This window comes from Chelonia mydas, chromosome 7 (genome assembly GCF_015237465.2).
Source record: "Chelonia mydas isolate rCheMyd1 chromosome 7, rCheMyd1.pri.v2, whole genome shotgun sequence".
Taxonomy (NCBI): domain Eukaryota; kingdom Metazoa; phylum Chordata; order Testudines; family Cheloniidae; genus Chelonia; species Chelonia mydas.
Window position 1 is genome coordinate 66,787,532 of NC_057853.1, and position 27,670 is coordinate 66,815,201.

Sequence of the window (27,670 nt, forward strand, 5' to 3'; positions counted from 1 at the left end):
CTCTAATTATGCTGCTATTAAAGTCCATGGAAAAACTCTCATTTGAAGTCAGTGGAAGCAAAGCTAGGCTGATGCTGAGCACTTTTGAAAACCTCACCTGAAAAGCCCTACATAAGTGTTAAGAATTATTAATTTAAGACTATTGTTTTGTCCAGTTGAGTTTTAAACGTACAGAAACTGAGGCTACAGAGTTGGAAGAAGACCTACACTAGACAAACTCTGGTTGATAAGAAGGGGGCGTCTGTATCCACCTATCTCTACCTATTGTATTTTCTTTCATTAAGGAAACTGACCCATATGTCCTTCTTTTCAAACCCAGCTATACCTACCTTTCTCCTACATTTGCCATCTTTAAAAGGAGAGCAAAGTAATGAAATAATGAGTTGTCACTTTCTGTAGATCAGACCAAGTACCACCATATTCCCCAAGTGAAGTTAGTGGTAGGCTTTGGTTTATGCCACCTTTCGCACCTAATGGCTACATCATCTGGACCATATCAGTGAGATGGGAGGCCTTGGTCATAGGTCAAAGAAGGCAAATGGAGGCCTTTAGATCACATAAGGCCCCACAGAACCTAGGACTAACCCAATTGTTTTGACAGAAGGGTAATTTCAACTGCATTGTCCTGAAGGATGATGTAGAAATGAAAAGAACAGAGAGAAATAAGCCTGCTTTGTGATAGAATTTGATACTACTTTATAATGGTGTGTTGTCCCTATATACCAAGGAGATAAGCACCCTAGGAATATGAAAGACACAAAAAAAGTATTCAGAAATGTTTCTGGGTAGAATAGTTTCTTTCTTTTGGAGGGGAGCAAGCACTGGCTGGATGACCTTAGTCGTTAATTGCTGCTGTGAATAAGAAAACACAATTATAATAGGATAATGGGCTTCTTATTAGCATTTTCATTATGTGCAAGCTTAAAAAAAAGTCCATCATCCTCTTACTGAGTGCAAGGAAATTGCATATTATATCAATTTACCAATGAAATAAATGAGTTATGAAATACATGTCTACATTTATAAAAAGGCTTCCTTATAATGAGGGTTCAATGGAGATGAAATCAAAGACAGAGCATGCAGACGGAGCCCTGGAACTTAGTCTTGCAGAGACACAGATGAGTATAGCTCTACATGTAACACTAAAATAACCTTTTACATGGTATTATAAATGGAATATCCATAATTTTTACAGCGTGCCAACTTTATTTATACATTTACAAGTACTTGTGACTTTTTAGCAGGTTTTACATCAATAATATGAGCTAAAATTCTGAAATATGCTGTTAAAAAGTGACATTCTTAATTCCAGTTGACTTACCATTTGACTTTCCCTAGCTATTATCTGAAGCAGAATTGATAGCAGCAGGAGTAACCCTTTATTTTAAGCATCCTCCTCTAATAAATGGCATTCATATGGCATTTATAGTAATAGCACAAACTCTAATGAATTCCTTTTGCAATGCATATTTCTCTCTCAGATAGCTCCCCCAAATGTTCCATGAGACCTGGATGTCTCTGGATGTCATTACTTGGGTAAACATTTGTGTGTTGCTGTTGTTTTTACTTTGTTAACAAATAGAAATGAAAATAAAACCATAACAAAAAAATCACTACCCCAGAATGTTCTCTAAAAAGTTTTCTGCAGGCAGACAACCAAGGGATAGTATAACTGAATCAGTACCCATCCTCTGCTCTTTAAAGTCATTAGAAAGATTCCTGTTGGCTTCTGTGGATATTGGATTAGGCACAATATAAATGAGAACATATCCAGGGTCAAATTCATCCTAGTGCAAAGAACAAGGCCGTTTGTGCCTTCTAATCTCCGGGTTGGGACACTGGCAGAGCAGATGTGTAGAGAAACCTCCAGCTCACAGCAGCACCTCGAAGAACCAGTCATGGTCTAGGACTCCATTGTGCCTGGCTCTGTACAAACACAAAACAATAACATAGACTTTGCCCCCAAAAGCATACAATTTAAGATGGATACAGTCAGGCAGATGGGGGAGTACAAAGAAACAATGATACCATATTAAAATGTTATTATCAGGGCAAACTATTAGCAAACAAATATTTTAATTGTGTGTTAAAATAAATAGTATAGACTGTCTTTTGGGTTTAGTATGCCATGTAAAAATGTATTATGTGTTAGGGTTCAATGTAGATTATTAATGAGAGGACCGATAACCAAGACTCAATCAGTTTATTAATCAAAGATTATTAGTGAAAGATTAATCATCCTGACACAGAAAGGCAAATACATTATCGATCCAGGCAAGCAGTCCTGCAGCCCAATCCATTCCAAATATCATTCAGAAATTCATGCCTTTATATATGATACGTGTTCACAAAAAAGGGACAAAAAAATTCTGTTCTCTTGACCTATTGACCATTGGAGTTCCCTTCATGGCATCCCAACTTACATAATTGATAAGCAAAAGACATCTGTGCAACAAGTTGTTATCTTCCCAATCACAGAAGACATCTTTAATAACAAATACTCCCTTTTTTGATTTCCTGGACATTTTCTAAGGGTCATTGGGTCAGAGCAAGAGGTCTTACACAATCCATCACTTGACAACGCACCGAGATCTAGCCTGAGTACAAAACATGTTGGTTCATCTACAAAGGATCATGACAGTTTGGTTCATCTGCTAACAAATGGAATACCAAATGATGGGCAGTATGATATAGTCACAGAGACCAAAGTTTGAACTTGGTTTCTATGAGCCTCTGGTAACAGTGATTGTTTATTTATCAGCCTCCTAATAAAAATATTGGCTGTAAAAGCAACTGTCAAAGCCCTTTGTGTCAAGGAGATTCAGGATGGACAGCACACAGAATTTTCTTGCTGAAATCTAGTGTTAGGGCCATAGAACTCCGGGGAGCCCAAATGTGTTCAAAGAGGAAGACAGGAGGCCCTGCAAAAACAAAAGACTGGGGGAGCCTCTAAAAGCCATATACTATCCTGGATGCGCACAGTTTTCCCACAAACATCAGCAAAGAAGTCTGGATAGGTATCTTCTATTGATGTCAATACAAACTCTCTACCCAGCTCCAAGTTTAGAATTCTGGATATGTACTGCAAGATTAACAAGAGTAGAATGGCATTTTAGCTTTAATTAGATATTTGGGGGAAAGAGGGTTGAGGCGAGCCATGGATGTTTCTGTAAGCTTGGTTTGAACAAGGGAAGCTCTGGTCAAGAGAAGTGCTTGGCTTATGTAGCCTCCCAAAGCTCAGACCACCCTCATTGGGTTCATCACATAAATTAGCTTTAGGCCTACTGGAGATCTCCTGCTATATCAGGTGCTGAGCCCTCTAAATCTTGTCTACTGTATGTAGCGTGGAAAAGGGATGCAGTTATTTCAATGCAGTTATATGGCACAAAAGGCTCTGGGTTTGATTCTTCAGTGCCTGCAATGTGGGAGGACAGAACGTGGTCCTCCTACATTGCAGGAAAGCACATTAGCCATTGGGCTATGGGATATTCTGGTGTGAGGATCTTTCAATATCTCCTATTGAAGCTATTCCACTTTGGATGAAATACTTGAATAGTCACTGGGAAAGAGAAGAGTGTGCGTGAGAATGACTCTATAGCCTGGTGGTTAGGGCTGAGAGGTGGGAGACCCAAGTTCAAATACCCCTCTGCCTGATATGGAGAATGGGAATGCTAACCACTGGACTAAAATTTATAAAGAGGGCCCATGATGACCTCCAGTTCCTCCTGCTGTTTTGTGAATGACATCTAAGTCCTGAAAATATATTTTTTTGGCCAAAACTATTAGGCAAATGTGTCAAATTCCTGAATAGTTTGGGGTCATCCAAAACTGCATTTTTCAGTGAGTTAAACCACTAGCTGAAAAATGTCACCCATCTCTACTTGGCAAAGATGTGAATGACTGAACATCAGTGAAGACTAAGGCCCTGTCTCTTCTCTGAAAACTGTTACAAAGCTGATAGCACTTGAAGCTTTTCATCTCCATGCTCATTTCAAGAGCATTCTGAAATTCTTGTTCTTAGATTGTACCTGTTTTATACTACAGTGATTAGTCCCCTGCAAGTACCTAAAATAAGTCAAAGTCTGCCCCGAGCCACAAATGGCTCATCAGGCTAACGCACGTCAGTTTCCATAGCCAACAGTACACAAGGGAGTGATGTGACTAGCATCATGCTGACTTCCTTTCACAGCCCTAACACTATGGATCAGGTGCCCATTTTGCTGCTGGGAGAATTAGCCTTCAATATGAGATGGAGCGAGAAGTGAATCCATGACCTCTGGAATTGCAGTTGAGCACCTTAATCACTTGGCCAGTGTATCTCAATACCTCAAATAGGTAGCAGTATGCTAATTTACAGCTTAGTCTATAGGTGGTGCATTCCTTTTGCAGTGTTTTATTAACCAGATGTCTGGTTTTGATGCCTTCTATAGAAAACGCTTCCCAGAGTGAGCTGCGAGATCTGCTCTCAGAGTTCAACCTCTTGAAACAGGTCAACCACCCTCATGTCATCAAACTGTATGGAGCATGCAGTCAGGATGGTAAGTGTCAGCAGCTACTTAGTAAGAGAGAAACAAATAATGGATCTAGCCTGGGGTTGGAGCACTATTTAAAATGCAAAACACTTTTATAAATTTGCTGTTGGTTAAAAATGGTGATGTTAAGAATGAGTGAGAGAAATAGAAATCCTACTTTCAGATAAACTAGCCATAGATTTTATGGATACCACCTATATAGTCAGAGACAAACATGTTTTGATTCTAAAGCTATTTTAAAATATTTCCTGGCCAGTTTCTTTTTCTGCTTCTATTTTTTGACACTAACTTGGTTCTCAGTGAGCCTCTTCTAATTTGGCTCGACTGGATTTTCCATATGATCATTATTTTGTATTCTAGTAGCACCTAAAGGCCCAAGTCAGGGATTGGGGCACCATTTTGCCAGGTGCTGTGTGAACAAGTAGTTAAGGGACAAGCCACTACCTAACCCCTGACTAGGTTGCTAGTTAGTTTCGCTTTCAGTTTTTCTGCCCCAGAGTTTTTCTGCACTAGCATGATTCTGTTGTGTGGTGCTTACGTGAATGCTTACATTTGTCAAAAATTGTTTTCACTGAAGTGTACACTGTACTTAGCTGCAAATACATGGGGGAAATAATTTTCAAAAAGATGTATTATAAACAGCCAATGGGGCAAACTTTCAGTGCAGTTCATGGGGATTTATCTAAATAATTCCCATTAATGTTAAATGGAGTTGCATGGCAACATCTTCTGCCATAAAATATCTGCTGTAAGTTGAACTTTCAGTTGTTATGGAGTGTGAGTGATTTACATGGCCACAAATTCTTAAGGCTCAGTCCTGCATCCCCAGAACTCCTGATGATGTAACTGTTCGTTCTGGGGGCACGTAGAATTCAGGATTATGCATCTGGGAGACGCAGTGAGATTTAAAAAAAAAATCAGGGTGTTTTTTTAATGAACCTTGTGGAGGGGATAAAATCATTGTGCTGTGAACTGTTTCTGAGTCGAACGCTTCTCATAAATATGAAGGTAATTCATTAATGCATAGGTGTGGGAAGGCTTTGATACAGCTGACAAATGTACTCAGCATTGTAGCACAGAGTGGATATTATTCATGTGGGTGGTGGGGAGGAGAAGCTTGCTAATGGATTGAAGTGTGTTAGGATTTTTGTTGAGAACCTATACTTGAGTGCTTTGAAAATGAAGTGCTGGAAGGAGAAGATGCTTTGTGAGCTAAATATCATACACTCCAGAAAGTAATTGTGATTTTTTTAAAAATCAAGTTTCTTAAGCAATTCCTTATACAGGCTTGATTTTCAGCTAGGTTTAAAAGAAAATTAAAAGGTGAAAGCTAAGGAGCTCTATTCTTTAGGCCAGTATTTCTTCATCAGTGTGAATCTGGAGTCATTCTAGTGACTTCAGTGGATTTATTCTGAATTGAAACTCAGATGAATGAGAAGAACAGATTTTGATCCAACACCTTTGTGCAGCTGCTTATTGCATGAGTGGATTGTATTCTATTTGCTTTCTTGAATCCTCCTGACCTAATTAAGGTTTTATCTTCTTGCAGTCAATGAGACTATTCACCTGCATCAGGCAAGCAAGATCTGGCCTGGTATTTGGTATAACATTGTGTGTGCATGACTCCATCAATAGAACCAAAAGAGCATTAAATAAGCGTGTCACTAGCCATACACATGAATTTACACCTAATGATAAAAAATACCATATGTACTCCAAAACCTACACAAAATGAGGCAAATCAAAATGAGGCAAATCATGGAGAATTTTGAGTTTTGCCATTGACTTCAGTGGGACCAGGATTTCACCCCACAAATTTAAGATGGCATGTGTCATGCACTGGATTAAATTTTTTTTCCAATCTATTGTTTAATAATTGTTGCCGGCACACCAAAATTTAGTGTGTGGCTAGACAGAATAAAAACTAGCTCAGTCTAATTTTATATATAGATATCACAAATATTTTTCATTCAATGAAACCTTTTTCCTTGTAAACATGCTCCCCATATCCAAGCAAAGACACTGTATAAGGCTTTGTGCCATGATGCCTACAAAACAACCTGACAACAGAGAGGCATCTGGTGGGCTGAGACCACTGCCTGCCATGCTGACCAGTACCTTCTCATTGTTTCCCTAAAAACAGGCACTGCTTGGGTATGTAGAGAGCCCTACAGGGTACACACCTTAAGGTTCTGACATGAAAACACAAGGCTAGCATAGAAACTGTTTCGCAACTTTAGCTTTGGTAGGTGCCCTTTATAGCTCTGAGCAATTATGTACATGAGTACCTGGGATTGTAGCATGAGCGAATTCCCATAGGACATCCACTTAAGTGCATGTTTGCAAGATTCTGAATCCTTCCCATGCCATCAGACGTTTCTAGGGCATGAAGAAGGCTCTGCCACCCTTGTCTATAATACTGTTTGCCGGAATCACTACTTATTGTTTTTCTATAATTTAACTTTTTTACAAGGATAGGTTGTTGGCCTCTCTCTCAAATGCCAACCTAAGGGGCCAATGGACTGCTTTTCATGTGTTCCCTGACTGGCTTTGATGGCCCTATTGGGAGCTAAAATCCCCACCAGCATAGCTCTTAGGGTTATTTGAAAGCACACATCATTCTACCACATCAAGTTGCAGTGCCCAGGGAAGGATGTTTACAGGATTGGGACCTGTAATTGTTACAAACCAGTCCGTGATGTTAACTAGAAAAATCTTTTGCAAAGTAGAGCAGAACAACCTGACTGGTTTGTATTTTTCTTTCTTTTCCTCAGGACCTTTGTATTTAATTGTGGAATATGCGAAGTATGGTTCCTTGCGCAGTTTTCTCAGGGAAAGTCGGAAAGTAGGACCTAGCTATGTGGGCAGTGATGCCAACAGAAATTCAAGCTACTTGGACAACCCAGATGAGAGAGCCTTAACAATGGGAGATCTGATCTCATTTGCATGGCAGATATCTCGGGGGATGCAGTACCTGGCAGAAATGAAGGTACAGTGCTACACCAGTGTACTGACCATATCTCTCTGATAGACATAAATATATCTGGAGGTTTCTCCATGCATCTTAACCCATAAGAATAATAACCATGATTGTTGGTTTATTTTAAAAGCTTGTTCATCGTGATTTAGCAGCCAGAAATGTATTGGTGGCAGAAGGACGCAAAATGAAGATTTCTGATTTTGGCTTGTCCCGAGATGTTTATGAAGAAGATTCCTATGTCAAGAGAAGCAAGGTACAGTGCATGTTAAAACCAGGGCTGGAATCCTTGCTTAATCAAGGGAATGGGTTTACACTGAAGCACTTGAACACAGGAAAATAAATACAACAGCTAATTCTGATAAGGAAATAGGGAACAAAAAGTAAAGATTAAACAAAACAATTAATTTCATCATTGGGGCCACTATAAGTCACTAGACTACACTATTTACCGGTATATCATCAGCAGAAAACATTAATTCCAGTCCGCTCTTTCTTCTGCCTGTGTGCAATAATCTTTGTATTTTACTCTAATGACCCATCAACACAACATCTACAACCCAGTCACAGGACATGGTGACAATACAGATTCAGTAGGACCACCTGTGTCCTTGTAAGTAACTTACTGGACTATTTTTGGAAAGCATGTATCCATGCATTTTATAACCACGATTTCTCCTGTGTTTGTGTTATAGCTATCGTATGGGCAGGGGCCTTAAAAATAATGGGTGCTCTATCAATAATAAAGACAAATATATTCAAATATAATCCTATTTCCTTTCAAGTATTTTTCAGGTCGTAATTTTTTTTATAGCTGTTAGTATGTAAGTTACTTAGGGTACAAAATCTAGGGCCTCATCTTGCTACTTTATATAAAAAAGCCATTAATATCTCTCTCCCTCTCTTTTCATAACTGCCAAGCTCACAAAACAAGGGATTGAAGAAAAAGTAGGCAGAAAGAGCTGGCAATCATTTAAATCAGAACTAGTTCTGTCTGAAAACTGCATACTTGGAATCTAAATCCAGATCCTAGTTTCATGAATGCTTCTACTATAGCTATGATAATCTGAACCAAAACCCAGCTCCAAACAGCTCTGAAATATACAAGGTTCAAAATCCAGATACAAATGCCAGAGCTTGGGCCCATCTCTGCTATAGATAGTAGAGATACCCATCTGCCAGTTTGGAATGCCTTTCTTTAAAGCAATTATATTTTTCCTGTTACAGTATATTATTATCAGCTGTCTAGAAATAGTTCTGTCTGCTCACAGTGCTCATTGCAGAACTCAGCATATGGTTACATTTAATTTGTAGGATTGTGCAAAGGAAATTTGTTGGAAAGCCTCTCCTGTGGTATTAGGAGAACTCCTCTCATTGTTTAGCCGTATCATGGCTTTCCCTAAAAAGAACTATTATGATAACTCAAGATTATGAAACAAGTTCAGACTTGTCATTATTTATTATCATAGCAGATATCGTCATAACGCACTGAGCCGAATTCTGCCATCAGCCTGTATGCATGCAACTCTTACTGAAATCAGTGGGCCTTTTGCATGTCAATGAGGCCAGTATCCTAGCTCAGTTTGTGAACTTCAGTCATACTATTTTATGTTGACCATTCAGTCTTCTGTGCTACTGCTTCAGTTCCCTGTGGGGGTTAGTGTGAAAGTGCTGTCAGCACGAATTCACGCACATGGAGAATTTCAAATATTGGCTTCCACAAATACTGTGACTTTTTGATGTTTGTTTTCCAGTACAATTCCAGCCAACAATGCTCAATTGCATGATGTTTTCAGGAGGCAAATACAAAAGTGACCATGGACAAAGACAATTAAAAATATAACTAGATAGTATATTAGGAAAGACTGTGCAATATGCACTCAGTTCTATTATGTATGCTTTACACTGAAGGAATGCTAGCTCTTTGTATCTATTTCTCTGCAAAAAGTATTGAGAACAATTTATTCTAATATATAGATTTTCCCCCATAAAGTTAACAGATACTGATATAGCCCTCCTCACCATAGTATCTCCGAGTGCATATTCAATTTTCCAACAGAAACAATTGTTTGCTGTCAAAAATAACTTGGGTAGAGAGGGAGCAGGAGGAAAGAATGGGAGAAAGAATGGAATATATCCAGAAATTTTTTCCAAATACATGTGCATTGCCTGAAAATTTATGAAAATACAAATCACTGTGGATGTTGTGAAGCATCCTGGAAATCACATTGGCATTTTGCACAGCCACAATCTTTGTGAATAGCTGGTATAGATCTGAGATTTTACCACGTGAATTTCAGCATGCAGAAGGCAGCGGTTTGCACAGCTTGTTAAGCAGCCATTGAACAAGTGTAACTGCCTGAGTGCAACCTGAGTTCAGAAGCCAAAGCTGTCCTAAACCTGAGTTTTGAAGTTGCGAATCAGCATACATCTTTCATTTGGGATGGATCTTACTCCTATAGCTTCATTCTCCATCTCCTTTTGCACCTGCACAACCCCCACTAGGCTCTGAAAGTGTATCTCATGGATGGCAAGCAATTCATGTTGATAAGTATAGGTTTAGTGTGATAGGAGGGGTCTGTGGCCTGAGTTTGCCATGTAATATGTCTGAAAATCACCGTTAATTGAATGCATGTCCTTTCAAAACTGGGTCCTCCTAAGTGGGTTAGGTTAGAATGAATTGTAAAGTTCAGTGGTGATTAAAGAGAGGTTATACCTGTGCCCCCTAACCTATACTGTTCCCTTTTATTGGATGAAATGTCATTTCAGTCATTCCACTGAAGCATATCAGAGAGGCACAGTGCAGTGTAAATAATCTTATTGTGAAAGCAAACGCACCAACATTAAATTTACCCTTCTAACTTAGTAATTTTGCTGCTGTTTTTTCTCTTAGGGTCGAATACCTGTTAAATGGATGGCAATCGAATCCCTATTTGATCATATCTATACAACACAAAGTGATGTGTAAGTCTAAATTGTGATGTGTCTTACAATTTATATGTTATACAGTTTAACAAAGAACATGGTAACATATTTAACAGCCACAGCTTTTAAGTTGGAAGTTTTAAGTTGGAAAAATCAGAGACCCCAGATGACTCGGTCTCTTAGTAATGGTGGGATAAATATGGAACTTTAAAATTGTAGGTGACCCATTACATTAAATTAAAACCTAAATCACGAGTGACTGTATGGTGTTCCAATCCGATTGTCCTTCAGTGGCCTGTGTGGAATGAGATTTGATGGTCTCAGCCCCGTTCTTAGTGTGCACACCACAGAACCCACTCTTGTTGGCAGACCCAGCAAAAAGACTAAGGATTTAGAGCCTGAGTCGCCTCCCATTGAAACCAGTGACAGAACTCCAAATGACTTCAATGGGAATAGGATCAGACTCTTCATGAGCAACCAAGTTGCAGCCACATGATGCACATACATGCGCCGGTTGTTAGAGAGTGATTGCATGGGCAGATTTGCTTTCCACTTCCCTTCTCACATGACTACTTCCTTCCTCATCCAGGCCGGTAGAGCGGCAGGAGAGGAGTGAGTGCCGGGCTAGGGAGTCCTCGGGGGAATAGGCTGGGCAAGGGCAGGGCCTAGGTTAAAGCATGGGTGGGGCCTCAGGGTAGAGTGTGGGTGGTGCCCCGGTCTGAGCCTTGGTGGGCCTCCCCACTTCTAGGGAGCTTCGTTTCCAGCGCTCGAAAGGCGCATCTCCAAAGGGAGGTGACCGGCACTGCATCTGCAGCATTTGCACCCCCTGCAGGGCCAGCCTTATTTGGGGAGGCTTAGTCTCCTGCAGCCTCTTATAAACAGTCCCCATGCTCCAGACTATGGCTCCAACAGTGTAACGCTGAAGAATTAAAGGGTTACTTTATTGGAAAATTGATTTTTAAAAATTGACATGTTCACAAATATAATCTACAAATATTCAATGCTGTTTGGGGTGATGCAGTTATGGTTTTAGTGACCATCTATTACTATACTTAAAATCCATTCCAGAATGCTGGATTTTCCTCATAAATTCTATATCTCTTTTTTTCCAGCTGCTTCCTTTTAAGACCCTTGTATATAGTCAGTAGTTGGCAGTGATCTAGCAGTCGTATAAGTTGCCAGCTTCTGTAATTTCTTTTTTCCAACCCTGCTGCAAAAACCTTTGCTTTTTATGTTGGAACCTAGACACACATTGTACCGGTGCCAGCCCACAGTCTTCCTGTCCCCCTCTCTCTGATGGCATTTTTATTCATCCACAAAGACCATAAAATGGAAAATATTCTCCCCACACACACACACGTAGTTAATTTTCATTATGTTTACAAAACTAAGGTACAATATCCTAACATACAAATCTGACAAACAGCTGCAGCTAATTGAGAAATTACCAACATGCTACACCCTCTTACAGAGCCCCCAAAAAATTCACTTAAAGAATCTTAAAAATAAAAACCCACAATGCCACACACTTTTTCTGGATTATTTACAGGTCAAATTATAACTTAATGGGCTGCACGGAACGATTGGCTCAATAAAGGGCATGAGGAAGAATAAAAGACTTAATCAAGAGCAATGGAACGTTATAAATATGCATTAGCTTTGAGGAAGATATAGACTGGTTAAAAATGAACTTACAGAATATCAGCAGGAAAAAGCTGTTTGAAAGTTTCATGTAAGGCTGTGTGAGACTAGCAGTTGCTTTTTTTTTTTTTTTTTTTTCCCCCTGTGCACAGCCATTTTGGAGCTGAATATGTCCTGGCCTGGGAATGCCATTTCTCTTGTTTAAAATAAAAATAACTTAAAGAACTACAAGGAGACAAGCGAAGCCTAGTTAGGAGGAGAGCAATTTCTGTGACTAAAATTTTGAGGTGGGATTTTCAAGGGAACCTCAGGGAATTAGGCACCTGACTTTCATTGACTTTCAGTGGACTTTAGGGGCCTAATTCCTCTAGGTCTCTTTTTAAAGGTGGAGCTCTTGCATAAAAATCAGACGGCAAAAGTGAATGTTTATTACACTTTGTACATAACTCTATTCTCAGAGGTATCCCATCAAACCTGAGTGGAAAAATGCACTGTTGCCTGCTTTCCTTCACCCCGCATTGTGAACACTGAAATCTTGGGGGGGTTTGAAATGGGGTTCTGGGTTAGATTTTGGTTGCTCAAGCCTCTCTCTCTGAAAGAGGGCTTCCACTCAAGAAGGGAACTTTTTTTTTTGGCCTTTGAGTCAAGGCCTTTCTACTAGAGCTGGTCCGAAAGTGGATAGAAAAATTGACTCAATTTTTTTCCCTTTTTAAAAAAAAAAAAATCAAAATGTCACCATTTTTTTTTGTGCATTTCAGATTTCCAAATAGAATTGACCAGTGCTGCTTTCTGTATTCGGCCAAGAACAAAATTAAGGCCCTGATTCATTAAACGAGCACAAATAAGCCTATTAAAATAAAGGGGGTCATTTAGATAAAATTAGACACCTGCATGCAAAGAAGGATGGATTGTGGTTGATGCCTTGGTCTGTCTTGTCTATTTAGAATGTAATAGATGGGGGCAGGGATTGTGTCTTACTATTTGTTCATACAACACCTAGCATAATGGAAACTTGATCTTGGAACCTTTAAGTGCTACTGTACTATTTGCTGGATAGGGGCCATGTTAAGCTCTTAAATCCTAGCAATTCAAGTGAATGTTTCCTTCCTTCCTTCCTTCCTTCCTTCTTTCCTTCCTTTTTCAGCTGGTCATTTGGAGTTCTGCTGTGGGAGATTGTAACCCTGGGAGGTAACCCTTATCCTGGAATTGCTCCTGAAAGACTCTTTAACCTCCTGAAAACCGGCTATAGAATGGAGAGACCTGAAAACTGCAGTGAAGAAATGTAAGTATTTCTTGCTTTGTTTGGATTAATAGAAATATCCTTGAACAAAGGGAGGAAACAGTGTCAATAACAGCCATCTCCAGCATGACTTTTAGAGAAGTCTGAGAACAATCTAATAAAAGTAAAGAACTCTGACATCATAAAGTGGCAGAAAGGTGGGGTGACAATCTGTGTTAAATGTGCACAAAAAGAAATGCAGTCCCCAAGTGCCTGCAGCTATTGCCAAAATACCTGCTGAAAATTGGATAAAGTACTCATCAGGCTAATGAAAAAGTGTCAGTTGAGTATTCGGAACTTGTGGCTGGGGAGGGGAAATGCATCTAACATAGTGATGATTGACCTCTTCAAGATGTGTTGAAGCACATCCAAATACTGGGAACCCACTTTCCTGAAAATAAGGTGGTTATTTTAATATCTGTGCCCCATCTATTCCCTGAAAATGGTTTGTAAGCTGTCTAACTTTTCTGGTAGTGCACAGAACCCTGAAGAGAAGATACCTTCACTCAGAAATCAATACCTCTATAACACAAACATTTTGTGAGTGAGTGAGTCATTTCAGTTTATCTGTGACTGTAAGACAGTTCATATGTTATTAACTGTCATATTTACAAAAGGCAATTAACCAGGAAAATCTCAATGAGAGAGAAATATCTCATCACCCTGGATATTCCCTGGTGTCTGAAAATGAAACACATGAAATGAGCTTGAAATATGTTAATCAGCCTTTATTAAGGCATATTCACATATTCAAATGAGACAGCATTGTTTCATTTGAATTTTGGAGAACAAGAACGAGATCCCTTCAGGTGTTTCTGAATGACCTTGCCCACGTGGTAAATAGTACAGCCATTTTTTTCCGTGCATCACATATATAGAGATACCATGGAGACACTGTTGAACTTAAATCTGTTCAGAAATTCATAGATCTCAAGTCCAGACTTGCCCCAGCAAAATTAAATATTTTAAATTTTCACCTGTCTTCCCTTCCTCAAGCATTCACTTCAAAGGTCCCCTTTCCCACCCCCAATTATGTTCCATTGTTTATACTTTTTTGAGTTACTCCCGTTGCGTAAGTTTGCGGGGGAGGAAGGGTTGATGGCTTTATTGTTGTTGTCACTCTTAGATGGACAACCTGGGTAGATGTTTATCTTAGGACATTAAAGACTGCATTAAGATGAACCACTTAAGACCCTTTTTTCTATGCCTGCTCCAAATGATCCAGTCTAGCAATGAGGGGGTGATGCATAACCATACCCTTTTTTTTTATATAGGTATGCAAACTTTTCTGACGCAGTTCACTCCATCTTTAATATAATAAATCCCAAAAAAGTGAGATTAGAAGAATCTTATTTAGGTTGTAAAGTCAAGTGCTAAAAAGTTAGGAAATGCCAGATTTATGGTTTCCTGGGCAGCCTTAATTCAGCCAGCCTATGCACATGTGTTTTTGAGACAGTCTTTAATGACATGATCACATAGTATCATAATGCATATGCCCAAAGGGGAGGGTGTGAATTAAGGTTGTACAGCCAATCATATATCTGGCATTTTTTAACTTTCAAGTGCTTGAATTTGCAACCTAAACAGCATTCTTATAATTTAGGGTTCTTTAATATAATTTCAAAAGGTTTTTTTGTTTTTTTTTTAAGGAAAAAAGTAAAACCACTTTCTTCTGTGAACAGCTGAGCACGATCAGGGTTTGAATCCTGAACCATCGGCACTGCAGCAGAAGTCATTTAAGCTATAGATCTAACTACGTTATCTGGGTGGGCTGCTGAGTCCAGAAAGAGTGGTCATGGGGGAACTCAGCCTGGCCCAGTTCATTCTTTCTTTCTCTTCCCTTCTGGGAGCTGGGGGAGCTTCTGCCCTATTTGGTGTCCGCAGAGGGAAGAATGGGCCACTCGGTCCAGGTGCTGGATCAAGAGGAGGGAAGCCCAGTCTAGGTTTTTCTCCTCCCCGCAACTACGGCTGCTCCCAGCTATTCCCAGAACAATGTGGCGGTGCTGCTGATTTGGTGGCAGTGGAGCTTGGCCTTAGAATATTCATGTGTTCAGTTATTATTTTAGCAGGCTGCCAAAATTTTGAAGGAAGGAGAGCAGGAGAAAGGAAATTATTTTGAAAGCTTATATCTCAGCAAAAGCTGAATGGAATTTCATACAACAAAGAGAAAAGTACTTCTGTAGCCAGAGGAACTTTCCCCTGCCAAATACCAAAGGCAAACAATGGAGATGTGAAAGTTTCTCAAAGGAAAGGTTGCAAGAATCTTGTAGGTGGGAAGTGTTAGGCAGCCTAAACATTGGTGTCACTATCAACTCCCCCTGTACTGGTTGTTTTGTTGTTCTTCCAGGTGACCATCCGAGAAAACAGAAGTCATAGGAGAAGTGTAAGGGTGTCAGCAGGGAGGTGTGATTACCAGCGTAAGTAGGCACTCGCCATACCTCAGCTCCAACTAGTGTGTTAAAAATAGCCGTGTGGAGGTTGCGGCACTGAAGCTGGGCAGGCTTCGGGTTGAGGGGCTAGCCCACGCCACCACCAGTGCCACAAAGTTCACGCTGCCTTTTTTAGAACAAGAGCTCGAGTTGAGCGAGGGCGAGAGTCTACCCATGCTGGGAATCCCACCTTCCAGCAGCAGTGTAGACTTATTCTTTGACACCAATTTTGCAAAGAGATCCACGTGCCTGGGCCTTTAATTACACGCGGCATCTCCTGGGAGTAAAGGTTCACTCCTGTGACTCTCAGTGCAGTATTAGGGCCTCGTCCCATGGAGAAATTGTTTAGCTACATAAATAAGAAAAAGGAAAGATTGAGATATTTCTTTGAGTGGCATTCACAAAAGTGTCCAGATCACTGTACTGTATGTTGATTTATTTGAGCAGAAAGGAAAACCAAACCATTTGTGAATGCAGGAGCTTATTATGTGTTACTTTGGTTCATAGGTATAACTTGATGCTGCGATGCTGGAAACAGGAACCAGATAAGAGGCCAACCTTTGCTGACATCAGCAAAGAACTGGAGAAAATGATGGTGAAGAGTAGGGTAAGTCTGCTGCAAGCTGAGTTTTGCACAGTTAATGAAAACTAGTAGGGAATGTTAACAATCCAAAAAGCTTGGGTGTAGCACAGGGAAATAAGTTTCTGATAAGAAAAGTTCTGATTTTGATCAGGATTAAAGGCATCCAAAAACCTTATTTCTTCCAGATGGCAGAAAGCTTTCCAAAAGCAGTTCCATCTTTTTTTTGTATGGTGATTTTGAAGATTTCAGACCTAGAAATGTTGTGTGCTTGATTATTTTACCACTTAGTTTCCTTAGTATTGTTTCCAAATGTATTGTTGCAGAGTTAATTTTAATTTGCATTACTCAATAATTAAGCAATAGGAAGTCTCAAATTAAATGACTAAAATATTGCAATGTATTGTGTCATTTCTGACTTGGGATGTCTTAAAGATGTGATAACAGCAACAAAATATTAAAGCGGTTTGGTTCCAAATCTGTCTACTTTAAAATGCATAATCTGATAAGAGATTTTCATGGGAATTCAAAGGACCTCATTGTCAGTGTGGAGCCTTTACACATCCTCATCTAGGACTTCGTCTTACACACTGCTGAGCACTGTCATCCTGATCCAGGAGAACACCTATGCATGCGCTTAATTTAAAGCCCATGAGAATCTCCGTCAGTACCTTGCAGGATCGAGTCCCTAGTACACACTGCAAATGTATGTCCACCTCAGTGGACATTTTCCAGTATTCATACTTGTACGTGCACTTATTTGATACGGCTTAGAAAATGGAAGTTTTTCATGGAAAAATCCAGTGATCTGTGTGTGCTGGAAGAGGGCATGTGTAGCTGAATGAGCACACATAAGAGTACATGTGCACACAGAAGTAGAGGCTGGTGACTAAAAATAAGTGTGTGTATGTACTTATATATTTATAAAATCCCTGTTTTACAAAAACATTAGAAATCTCCAGCAATAGTTACTCTCTAGGTAATGTTGTTCTCTGTTACAAATCCAGCAGAGGGAGAACATATGAACTAGCCCATTCTGGGCTTGGGCATGTGTTCCTGGGCACAGATTAAGAAGTGAACAGAAGGGAGCCTTTATGCGCCTATAGGAAAATTAAAAAATCAAAGTTAAATCAGTGGTGGTGAAAGGCAAAGTAAGAGCAAAGTTTTATTTTTTGAGGTTCCAAAAGGCTATTACAAGAGCAATATATTGAACTAAAAGTAGATTTCCAACCCCAAAAGTTGTCTGCTTTGTATGCCGTATACAGACAGAATATCTGGGATAATCTAGTGACTGGACAGTAACACTGAACTGGGCAGTGTTGTCTGAAATGGTTATCATAGTTAAAAACAAAACCACCAGCAACCTGAACAGAACTGTGGGCCAAATACTGCGAAATGGTGAGAACACCTTCCAGGCATTGTTAAGCGCCCTATCCTCCCATTGAATCGTAGGCTTAGAGGAAAGCTGAAGTTAAAGCATATCTATCATATATAGATTTTTGAGTGCTGTGTTGACTCGTTGGCAAGCAGCATTCAACAGGAGAAGCACTAACTGAGCATGTTTCTATTGAACCACGTCTAGTGTTTCTGCAAACAAGTGCGTTGCCAAGGACACTACTCTTGCAGAAAACAGGAGATTAAGCAGCTGGTATTCTCTATAGAAGGGCCCACTTTGAGTTTGCAGTTGCCCAGTTTAGGGAGCCCAGAAATTTGTTAGCAACTGTAACTGAGGAATGACTTTGTTGCTTATTGTAACCTAGCCTTTTATTTATTTATTTGGTAGGACTACTTAGATCTTGCAGCTTCCACACCTGCTGACTCCTTACTTTATGATGACGGGCTCTCAGAAGAGGAGACACCACTCGTGGACTGTAATAATGCTCCCCTCCCTCGAACCCTTCCCTCCACATGGATTGAAAACAAACTCTATGGTAGAATTTCACATGCATTTACTAGATTCTAGCAACACACACAAAAAGTGAATTTTTTCTTCTGCACTATCTTCAGACTCTGTAACCCCATTAGAGTGTTTCTTGTGTGAATGAAGCCAATCAAAATTTGCTTGGAAAGCTTTTTTTATTTGTAAATGTCAAACTTTGCATCAGGATTATACTTTAGGCGTCTTGCAGCTGTGTTTAAAAAAAAGATTAAAAAAGGATGTGAAAATAAGTAAAATCACCATATATATCTATATCTATATATCATATGATAAAGAGAAATAAATAGATCAGGGAAGTACTCTCAGGGGAAATTTTAAAAGGCTAAGAACTGAATATCCGATTAAAATAGTCTTTTGTGTTGGGGGGTGGAGTTGGGAAATATGTTAGATTCTACATCTCTAATTTAAGTAATAGATTTAAAAAAAACATTTGCTAAACATTTTTGCGGGGGGGCTCAGTTGAATAGTGAGGCCCAATTTGTTACAGTTTTATGTTTATCCAGACGGATTTCTGAATCTCCGCTGCTGCTTGGGCAGAAAATTCTGCTTAACATGACATGGGATGGGATCAGGTTACAATTTACAGAAGACGGGAGACTGAGGGCATCTATACAGTCTTTTGGAAATTGAATTGGTGATAGCCACTGTAAAAATACTTTTAACTGTTTTCACATCCTTTGGTTTATCATGCAAATGTCAGCACTAAGCCCTGATTGAATGATGTAGCAAGTGTTTTGAAAAGGAACATGTGCTTTCATATTGTGGTGGTGAGATGGACAGTAAAAATGGTTCTTGCCAAAACTCCTATATTTTGTTTCCTGATTAAATATTCTACATGTTTTTGGCTGTTTACTAACTTCAAAGATAATTTTTTTTTCATTCTTCAAGCAGTAAAACTTTTTTAAAACCTGAAGCTTTTCCATTACTCTCTGTATTTGTAATTAGTAAATATCTTTGGGTCTTTTTTCCCTCTGCTCACCAGACATGACTTTCAAAACTAGGTGCCCAAGGTTAGGTTCCTTAATACATATTTGAGATTTTAAATAAGTGGTCAGCTTTTCAAAAGGTTCCAATTCAACAGTTCCCAATGAAGTTCCCATTGCTGAATGCTTTTGAAAATCTCGGCACTTATTTAGGTGCCAAAATAGGCAACAAAATTAAGCTTCTATTTTTGAAAATGTTGGCCTTGGTATGTTTTTGCATATAGTGCTGGATCTGCAAGATGCTGAGCACTCTGGGCCCAGTCCAGCAAAATATGTAAGCATGACCTTAACTCTACATTTATGAGTAGCACACTGATGTCAGTAGGACTACTTATATGCTTAACTTTAAACCTGTATTTAAATATATAGCTGGATCAGAGCCAGAGTGCTCAGAACCTTGCAGCCCATTGTACTACTGGGAGATCGTGATGGGTGATATGAGTCTCATCCTAAACCTATTGAAGCCAATGGAAAGACACCCATTAATGTCAAAGGAAATACTTTCATTGACTAGAATGGAGATTGGGTCCTGCCTTAAATGGGCGTATTACTGCTTGGAGCATTGTTTGTACAGCAAGAACTTCCAGTGGCAATAAATTCTCTGGCAAAGCAATTTGTAATCATGTTGTCATGAAACTATAAAATTGCAAAAAGTTGGAGGCTATCAGAAGAAAAATTAACAACTTTTATTGGATTATATGAGATACATACTTTTTTTTATCAAGACAGCACTTTATTTGTTCAGGGTGTTTGCCTTCAGCAGAATTTGTGCTTTGGGGCTTTGAAACACAATTTATATCAATTGATTGGGGACAAAAACCAGTGGTCTGGCTTAAAGTATTGAACGGAGTTTTGCCAAGGGCCTTACTGTCTGCACATGAAGTTATGGTTCTTCAGTGCAGAAAAAATTATCTGTTTTCATTTTTAGGCATGTCATACCCGAACTGGCCTGAGGAGAGCCCCGTTCCACTCACAAGATTCGATGGCACTAACTCTGTGTTTTCAAGATATGCAAATGATAGTGTATATGCTAACTGGATGGTTTCACCCTCAGCGGCAAAATTTATGGACAAGTTTGATAGTTAAAAATTTCTTTGTGAAAGGTAATGGACCCATGAGGGGAGCAAACATGCAAAGAATGGAAAGTCCATTGGCTCGTTCTTTGTACAATTAAAACTGGTTAAACCAACGTTAATTTCTCAAATGGCAAACTCTTTTTTGGTAGTTTCTCGAGTGGTTTTACGCATGATCAAGACTATAATTGATTATTTCCCCTTTCAGGAAACATATCAAAGTGGATAAAAGTTGTGGTTCCAGTACTTATTTTTTAGTCCACCATTCTGCACATAGTCCAATTTGGTAACTGTTTATTGCAAATGGCTGTGCACTTCATGCTTACAATTTTTTAGGTCAACTGTCCTGCATTACAGCTTTCTTGGGTGGGAAAATGTTGTTGTACTTGAACTGCTACTTTTCTGGTTATTAACAAAAGGCCACTTGATCTAAGCATGAAGCACAAACAGTATATGTCGGGGGAAAAAACATTTGGCTCAAAATAACTGAGCTTACTATAGAATCCAAAGTGTTACCATGATGTTGGCACTAATGAAGCCTATATTTTGGTTTCGAAGCAAACATTAAGTAACTCAGTAGGGAACTTGAGATTCAACATTTGAAGTCTTGAAAAGCTGTAAAAATGTCTTGTCTTGTCTTAATGAGAAAAGAGTTTGTTTTATTATGTTTAAACTATTCTTACCTTTAGCACAATGGAGATAAATTTGATACCAGATATGCTATATAGACTGATGTCAATCAAGAGCGCTCACCTGGCACAACTTATTTTCCATCACATCCATTTTACTCATGTTACAATGTCTGTTGTACAATCATAATTCTGTTTGAGTTCAGTGTAGACTGTACAGGATATTTTGAACTAAATTAAAGCAAAGAGATTTTGTTTGCAGTCATGTTCAATGAGTTGGAGTCTTCCTCTAAGTTCAAAATCTGATTCTACAGTCCAATACACTGCTAACATAGGATATCACATTGACACCATTCCAAATAAATCTTCTGTCTTGCAAGTCACAAGTAGACAATTCTTTTCCTTAGCATAGCTTATCTGATGCTTTTATCATTAGTTAGTTAATTATTCCCTACAAGCAAGAAAAAAATCACCTGATTTTGTTAAGGGTAAATTTAATTCAAATGATGTGCAACAGTATTGACATGGTATTTAGGAGAACGATCTGACTCTTATAGAGCTTATATGGAAGGGGATAAATAGGTTGGCAGTACTTTTCTGTCTTTTATTTGTAATTTAATATTGTTGAAGAGAATATTTTTTGTGTTCTAAAAATGTTGGACCATAAACCCAGACTAACATGTTGTTACATGTGTAATGGCTATTCTTAAATAATCCAATTCTACCAAAGCTTGTTCCTGTCTCTTAAATTCCAGTTTAGCTGTCTTCATGTGTTTGTTTTGTGTGTCAGCACAATGTGTTTCCATTAAAGTCTGTGATTTCAGAAGTAAATGAGTCAGATTGCCAAAAACTTAACACAGGTCTTCATACATACAACGGAAGTACAGATGTAAAGCACTGTGTTAGTATTTAAACACTATTTTATAAAGGAATATTGTATTTTATTATAACTTGTTTTCAGACGAGCAGTAGCAGTGTGAATTTTTCTTTGTGTAAGCTAACTACTGCACTCGGTACTCTGTGCACAGCATAAAGATACAGACATGCATAGGAAGAGAGGATGTAATGAGTTTAGTTGTGATACAACAGTGGCCTCTCAAATGATTCTGGAGGTGTGGCACAGCCCTGAATACACTGTAACAATGCACGTCAAATAAGCATAAAATAAATGAAATGGAAAATTAAACCCCCATTAAATGGGCTTTTTCTTCACTGTCACTGAGAGAGAGAAACTAAGTATAAATGCCGTAACAACATAAGGGAGGTCTACAATCAGTGACAGCTGCTGTGGTAGCTTTCAGTGTTACTCATTAAGTCTGGCCATACACTGTTTTCCCACTATTTCAGTTCATCAGTGAGAAATCCGAATTCTTCATTTGTCATGAGCAATCCGGAAGCATCAGGGAGATTTTTTCATCAGCGGCAGCATGTGACAGAAATTCCTGAACTAGAACAAAAGTCCCCCAGGCAGAGGTACTTTACTCCAGTTTCTAATCAGACAGAACCTGTGACAACAGTGTCATTCTAAGACAGGTGAGTGAGATGACAAGTGGTATTGAAATAACCAACTGATGGAGAAAGCATTGAGTATCATCGTATTTCAAACTCTGAGCATCATCCCCTGGTTAGTTCAGTTCACCCCTATGAAAACTGGGGTTCCCAGTCACATTTATCATTAATTTCCTTATGCACACATCTGACATAGGCGCTGTATAGAACACAGAACAGCAAAAAGTAATTACATTTATGTCATAATTACATGCCGGCCCACTTTCTCAAGCAGAGCTGAATGAATGATTCACAATGAACAATTTATAATCCAACTAATTTAGCCTTCCTTATTGTTCTCAGAATACCTGTAAGAAGCAGCTTGTGACTTCCTTGCATACTTTCATTATTTAACATTTTTTATTTCCACACTGTAGGTTCATTGTGAATGGTTCATGTGGAGCATTTGATATTTGTTCTGTATTGGTTAGTTGTGGTTAAAGTCACAAGGTATTTCAATTCTCTGATTGGATGAAAACAGATGCACTTCTGGAATGAATACTCACACATGAAAATTCTAGTTTTAGTTCCCGCCAATGTTCGGGACAGTAAAACTCAATTACTTCATAACTTCTTAGATTTTTATTTTTAAGACCAGAAGGGGTCTTATACAGAGGTGTGAATACATGATCTAGCAGGCTACGAAATTTCCCCCAGTACTGAGCCCAATAACTTGTATTTCCTTGCTTTCTCTCAGAAAAAAGAGCATGAGAAGAGCCAGCATGAACTCATTTATATATTTGAGGGAATAGTGACAGAATATTCTTCCAGCTCTACCAACATGTCAACAAAAACCACACCACATAAACATTGTACACTTGGGGTTCTGTAAGATGTGGCCAGCTGTAGAAATGGGTGAATCCAAAAGCATTTTTCTCTTTATAAACACACCAGGAAATGATTTAAATGTACATTTCTTTTCTATTTGCAAATGTTTTTCTTAGCTGTGATCCTCAAAATCCCTCATGTAAATGTATGGCAGCTCATACAGTAGACTGCAGCCTGTCACATATTTTAGACAACTTTACAAATATGCATTCTTACCATTAAATCATGAAGGGTCCAAGATGGGCATCCTGTTTTATTCATTGTATGTGGTAAAATAATATTAAATTGGAAATATAAAGTCTATACATACAGCTCATGGGTTTGTCCTTTTAAAAATAGTATTCAAGTACATACAATAAGACCATTTTTGTACTAATTGCTTACTATATTTAAAATTTTAAATCAGTCACATTTGAATAATACAAGCACTCAAATATTCCAAAATAGACCATTGTTTTATTTAAAAAAAAGTATATGATTTCAAAATGATCAAGCTAATTTGCCTTTTTCATTAAAAAAAAATCCCACATTCTAAAATCTTGTATGCAAAATTACAGCCCACACAATTCTTAAATCTATTACAGGGTTTATAATGAAAACACTATGAAACTCCTAATTGTACACCAGCAAGCAGGCCCTGATATAGTATCACCATCTTCCTGGTGCCTTAGCCAGTCACATAATACTAGGTTTGATCTGTTTAAAAAAAAAAAAGTGTACCTGTCTGAAATGTTTTTTTCAAAATTCTACTGGAGATGCATGAAATAGTTGTGTATCTAGTCTGACTGACCTTAATCCACCCTAAATTGTGTTTTCCATATTGTCAGCCAAATAAGTGTGTAGGAAAGTGTGCATGTATATATGTGCACGTGATATTCTCTATATAATCCTTTCTACATTATTTTATACCTATATAGAGATAAATACAATATATCATATAAAATGAGTACATATATGCAATGGGCCTGGGTATAAATATACTTAAATACAGATATTATAAGCACATACACACAACTGGTGTCTTATACATAGCTTCTGTACTCTCCAAATGTTTAGTCCTGATTCTGTTCAGGCCAAACTCCTACTGAATTTAGTCAAGAGGTTGTGTCTGTGTAAGCATTGCATGATAGATCCAGCCAACAGTCCATTACAGTAGTCACCATAAAAAGCCTTGACAATTACAATAGTATTTGTGATATTCCATAATGCAAAGATAGAGATATTGCAAAAAAAAAAAAAAACTACTGTAAAGTTACTTTTATCTGCAAATACTGGTTGTACTCTTTTAATGATCATTTTGCGAGGCTAAAATGTATCAGTAAGGTTAGAAATGCTGCAAAGATTAGGTGTTAATGAAAATACAATAGATTTTATGTGTAAGGATGTTTTCTATGTATGAAAATGTTTATAGACATTTTAAAATGTATATATTTTTTGAGAAAAGAGAATTGGTAAATTAATTAATCCCCAAGGATCTGCACTGGCACCAGAGCTGTTCAATGTATTCATAAAGGATCAGGAAAAAGGGGCAAACAGTGAGGTGGCAAAGTTTGCAGATGATAGAAAATTACTCAAGATCGTTAAGTCCAAAACAAACTGAAAAGTTACAAAGAGAGGTCTCACAAACTGGGCAACAAAATGGCAGATGAAATTCAGTGTTGATAAATGCAAAGTAATGCACACTGGAAAACGTGATTCCGACTAGCCATACAAAACAGTGGGCTCTAAATTAGCTGTTCCCATTCAAGAAAGAGATCTTGGAGTCATTGTGGATAGTTCTCTGAAAACATCTGCTCAATGTGCAATGGCAGTCAAAAAAGCAAACAGAATGTTGCAAAGCATTAGGAAAGGGATAGATAATAAATAAATAATCATAATGCCACTATATTAAATCCATGATACAGCCACATCTTGAATACTGTGTGCAGTTCTGGTTGCTCCATCTCAGAAAAATACATTAGAATTGGAAAAAGCACAGAGAAGGGCAACAAAAATGGTTAAGGGTATGGAACAGATTCCATATGAGGGGAGATTTAAAAGACTGGGACTGGTCTGCTTAGAAAAGAGAGGAATGGCAGGGCGGATGTGATTAATAAAATCATGAATGGTATGTAGAAAGTGCATAGGGAAGTGTTATTTACCCCTTCACATAACACATGAACCAGGGGTCACCCAATGAAATTAATAATCAGCAGGTTTAAAACAAAAATAAGGAAGTACTTATTCACAAAGTCAACCTTTGGAACTTGTTGCCAGGTGGTGTTGAGAAGGCCAAAAGTACAACCGGGTTCAAAAAAAGAACTAGATAAGTTCATGGAGGACAGGTCCATCAATGGCTATTAGCCAAGATGGTCAGGGATGCAACCCCATGTTCTGGGTGTCCATTAACCTCTTACGTCCAGAAGCTGGGGATGGATGACGGGATGGATCACTAGATAAACTGCCCTGTTCTGTTCACTCTCTGAAGCATCTAGCACTGGTCACTGTTGGAAGACTGGGCTGGATGGACCACTGGTCTGATCCAGTATGGCCGTTCTCATGAGTTCTAAATTGAATGGTATTTTGCTAATTATTAATCTCTCACTCTGCTTTACAACTGGAACTGCAAAGATTAGACACATGCTTATCATATTAGCACATGTTTTCAAAGTTCAAATGAACTTAGTAGGAGGTTCATTATTTACATTCACCAGGTTTTAGGCTTCTTACCACTAGTAAACATTTTCATCCAAAAAATCAAAACCTGAACAGTGTAGTTTCACACAGCATGCATATACATGTATGTGCATTTTAAAATTAATTGTCTATGTTTTCACAATTAATCATTAGCGGATTAATCATTAGCCATACTTCAAAAACCAGGCAAGACTCCACAAAAACAAAGTGCCATGTGTAGTGGATGCACAAAATGACTGTTTTATCATAAACTTCCCTTCCAGAAAACTCCCCTTAACTTCAGTTTCACTTAAAAGCACAGAACAGTGCTCAAATAAATAAACCTAAGGGCCCAATCCTGCCAATACAATGTGAATAGCTTTACCTAATGCAAACAGTCTCATTGAAGTCAATGGGACTACTCATGTGAGTAAAGATACACGAATAATGTTTGCAGGATTGGGCCCTAATAATGAGTTTTATTCCCCTGGCAAGAGGTATGAAAAATATGGCTAGGAAAGGTAACCTATGAAACAGTAGCTTTGATCTAGGTATCTCTAGCCCTAAAATATTTTGCTATCCCCCCAAAAACAAATCCTTATCAGTCGACATACACAGACAGAGCATAGATAAATGTACTGTACATGTACAAAAGTGAAAGGAATGTTTATCAAGAACTGCTTGAGTAAAGCTAGATCATTCACAAATACAGTATCCATTACATAAATTGTTTCTTATGCATATTTCTTATTTACTAATTTTGTGGGAAGGAAGTCCAAACTATGACTTTCAATAACAGCAAATATGTTTTTGAAAGAATATTTTTCTAACAGTGGCCATGATTCCTTTGTTTATTTTTGTAGAGTGACATGATTTTTCTAATTTAACACCTTTTCATACTAAGAGATGTGTGTGTGGGCACAAGCTGTGGCATTTCCATTTATTAATGACCTTCTGCAATTAAGCAGAGTCACATCCATCAGCTGCGTTAAGACAATTAAGTTTGCCTTAGATTTACCTGAAGTACTTCACTCCTTAGTGGGGCTAATACAGCACATTTCTTTAAAAAAATCCAGCCTGCTTGTATGATTTACCAGCTGTCATGTTTGAATGATGTGCTAGTCACAAATGGTAAGAACATTTAAAAATATTCTTTAGGTGTATTTTTGATGTTGGGAAAATAATTTTCAAAGTTTTTCCATTAAATGTGTGTCTCGAGTAGTCATAAAAGCCTTTAAAAGGAGTGATATCACCTAATGTTACAATTATTCTATCAAACTAAGTGCTTGACCCTGTCCATGCTGAAATGGATTCATAGCTAGTAGCTGATTTTCCAAAATAATTGGTGAAACATACATCAGTGTGTTAAGAGAAGGATCAAACAATAAATATTTTAAAATAATTTCCTTATTCTATACTACAGGAAAATGTCTTCAAAAGTACTCTGCCTCACTGGGAAATGTGTAGAAGCTTAAACAAATAGTGAGAGTGAGTGATGTACATACTTTGAATACAAATAATGATGCTAACTCTATCTGTCTCTGGTGTTTGTTGGCTCCCAAATATAAAAGACCGAAATATATGGATGGTATTTTCAAAAGCCCTCAGTGTTGGCCTAACTCTGCTCCCATTGAAATCAGTGAAAGTTTGAT

The 27,670-nt window shown here is 38.3% G+C and overlaps 1 protein-coding gene across 10 annotated transcripts in view; it reads left to right on the top strand.

Moving 5' to 3' along the window:
- Positions 1–22,173, top strand: part of RET (ret proto-oncogene) — a 124,679-nt gene extending 102,506 nt beyond the window's left edge. For 8 of the 10 annotated variants that reach the window (XM_043551594.1, XM_043551587.1, XM_043551588.1 and 5 more), the window contains exons 13-20: positions 4,431–4,538; positions 7,307–7,521; positions 7,643–7,765; positions 10,403–10,473; positions 13,220–13,357; positions 16,291–16,390; positions 18,147–18,294; positions 20,214–22,173. In XM_043551594.1, the coding sequence (XP_043407529.1) occupies positions 4,431–4,538; positions 7,307–7,521; positions 7,643–7,765; positions 10,403–10,473; positions 13,220–13,357; positions 16,291–16,390; positions 18,147–18,294; positions 20,214–20,371 (1,061 nt within the window). In that variant the 3' untranslated portion in view covers positions 20,372–22,173. Of the gene's footprint in view, positions 1–4,430; positions 4,539–7,306; positions 7,522–7,642; positions 7,766–10,402; positions 10,474–13,219; positions 13,358–16,290; positions 16,391–18,146 lie in introns of all 10 variants that reach the window. The other 2 variants (XM_043551589.1, XM_043551592.1) reach the window with 1 other exon arrangement.
- Positions 22,174–27,670: the final 5,497 nt, after the last annotated feature.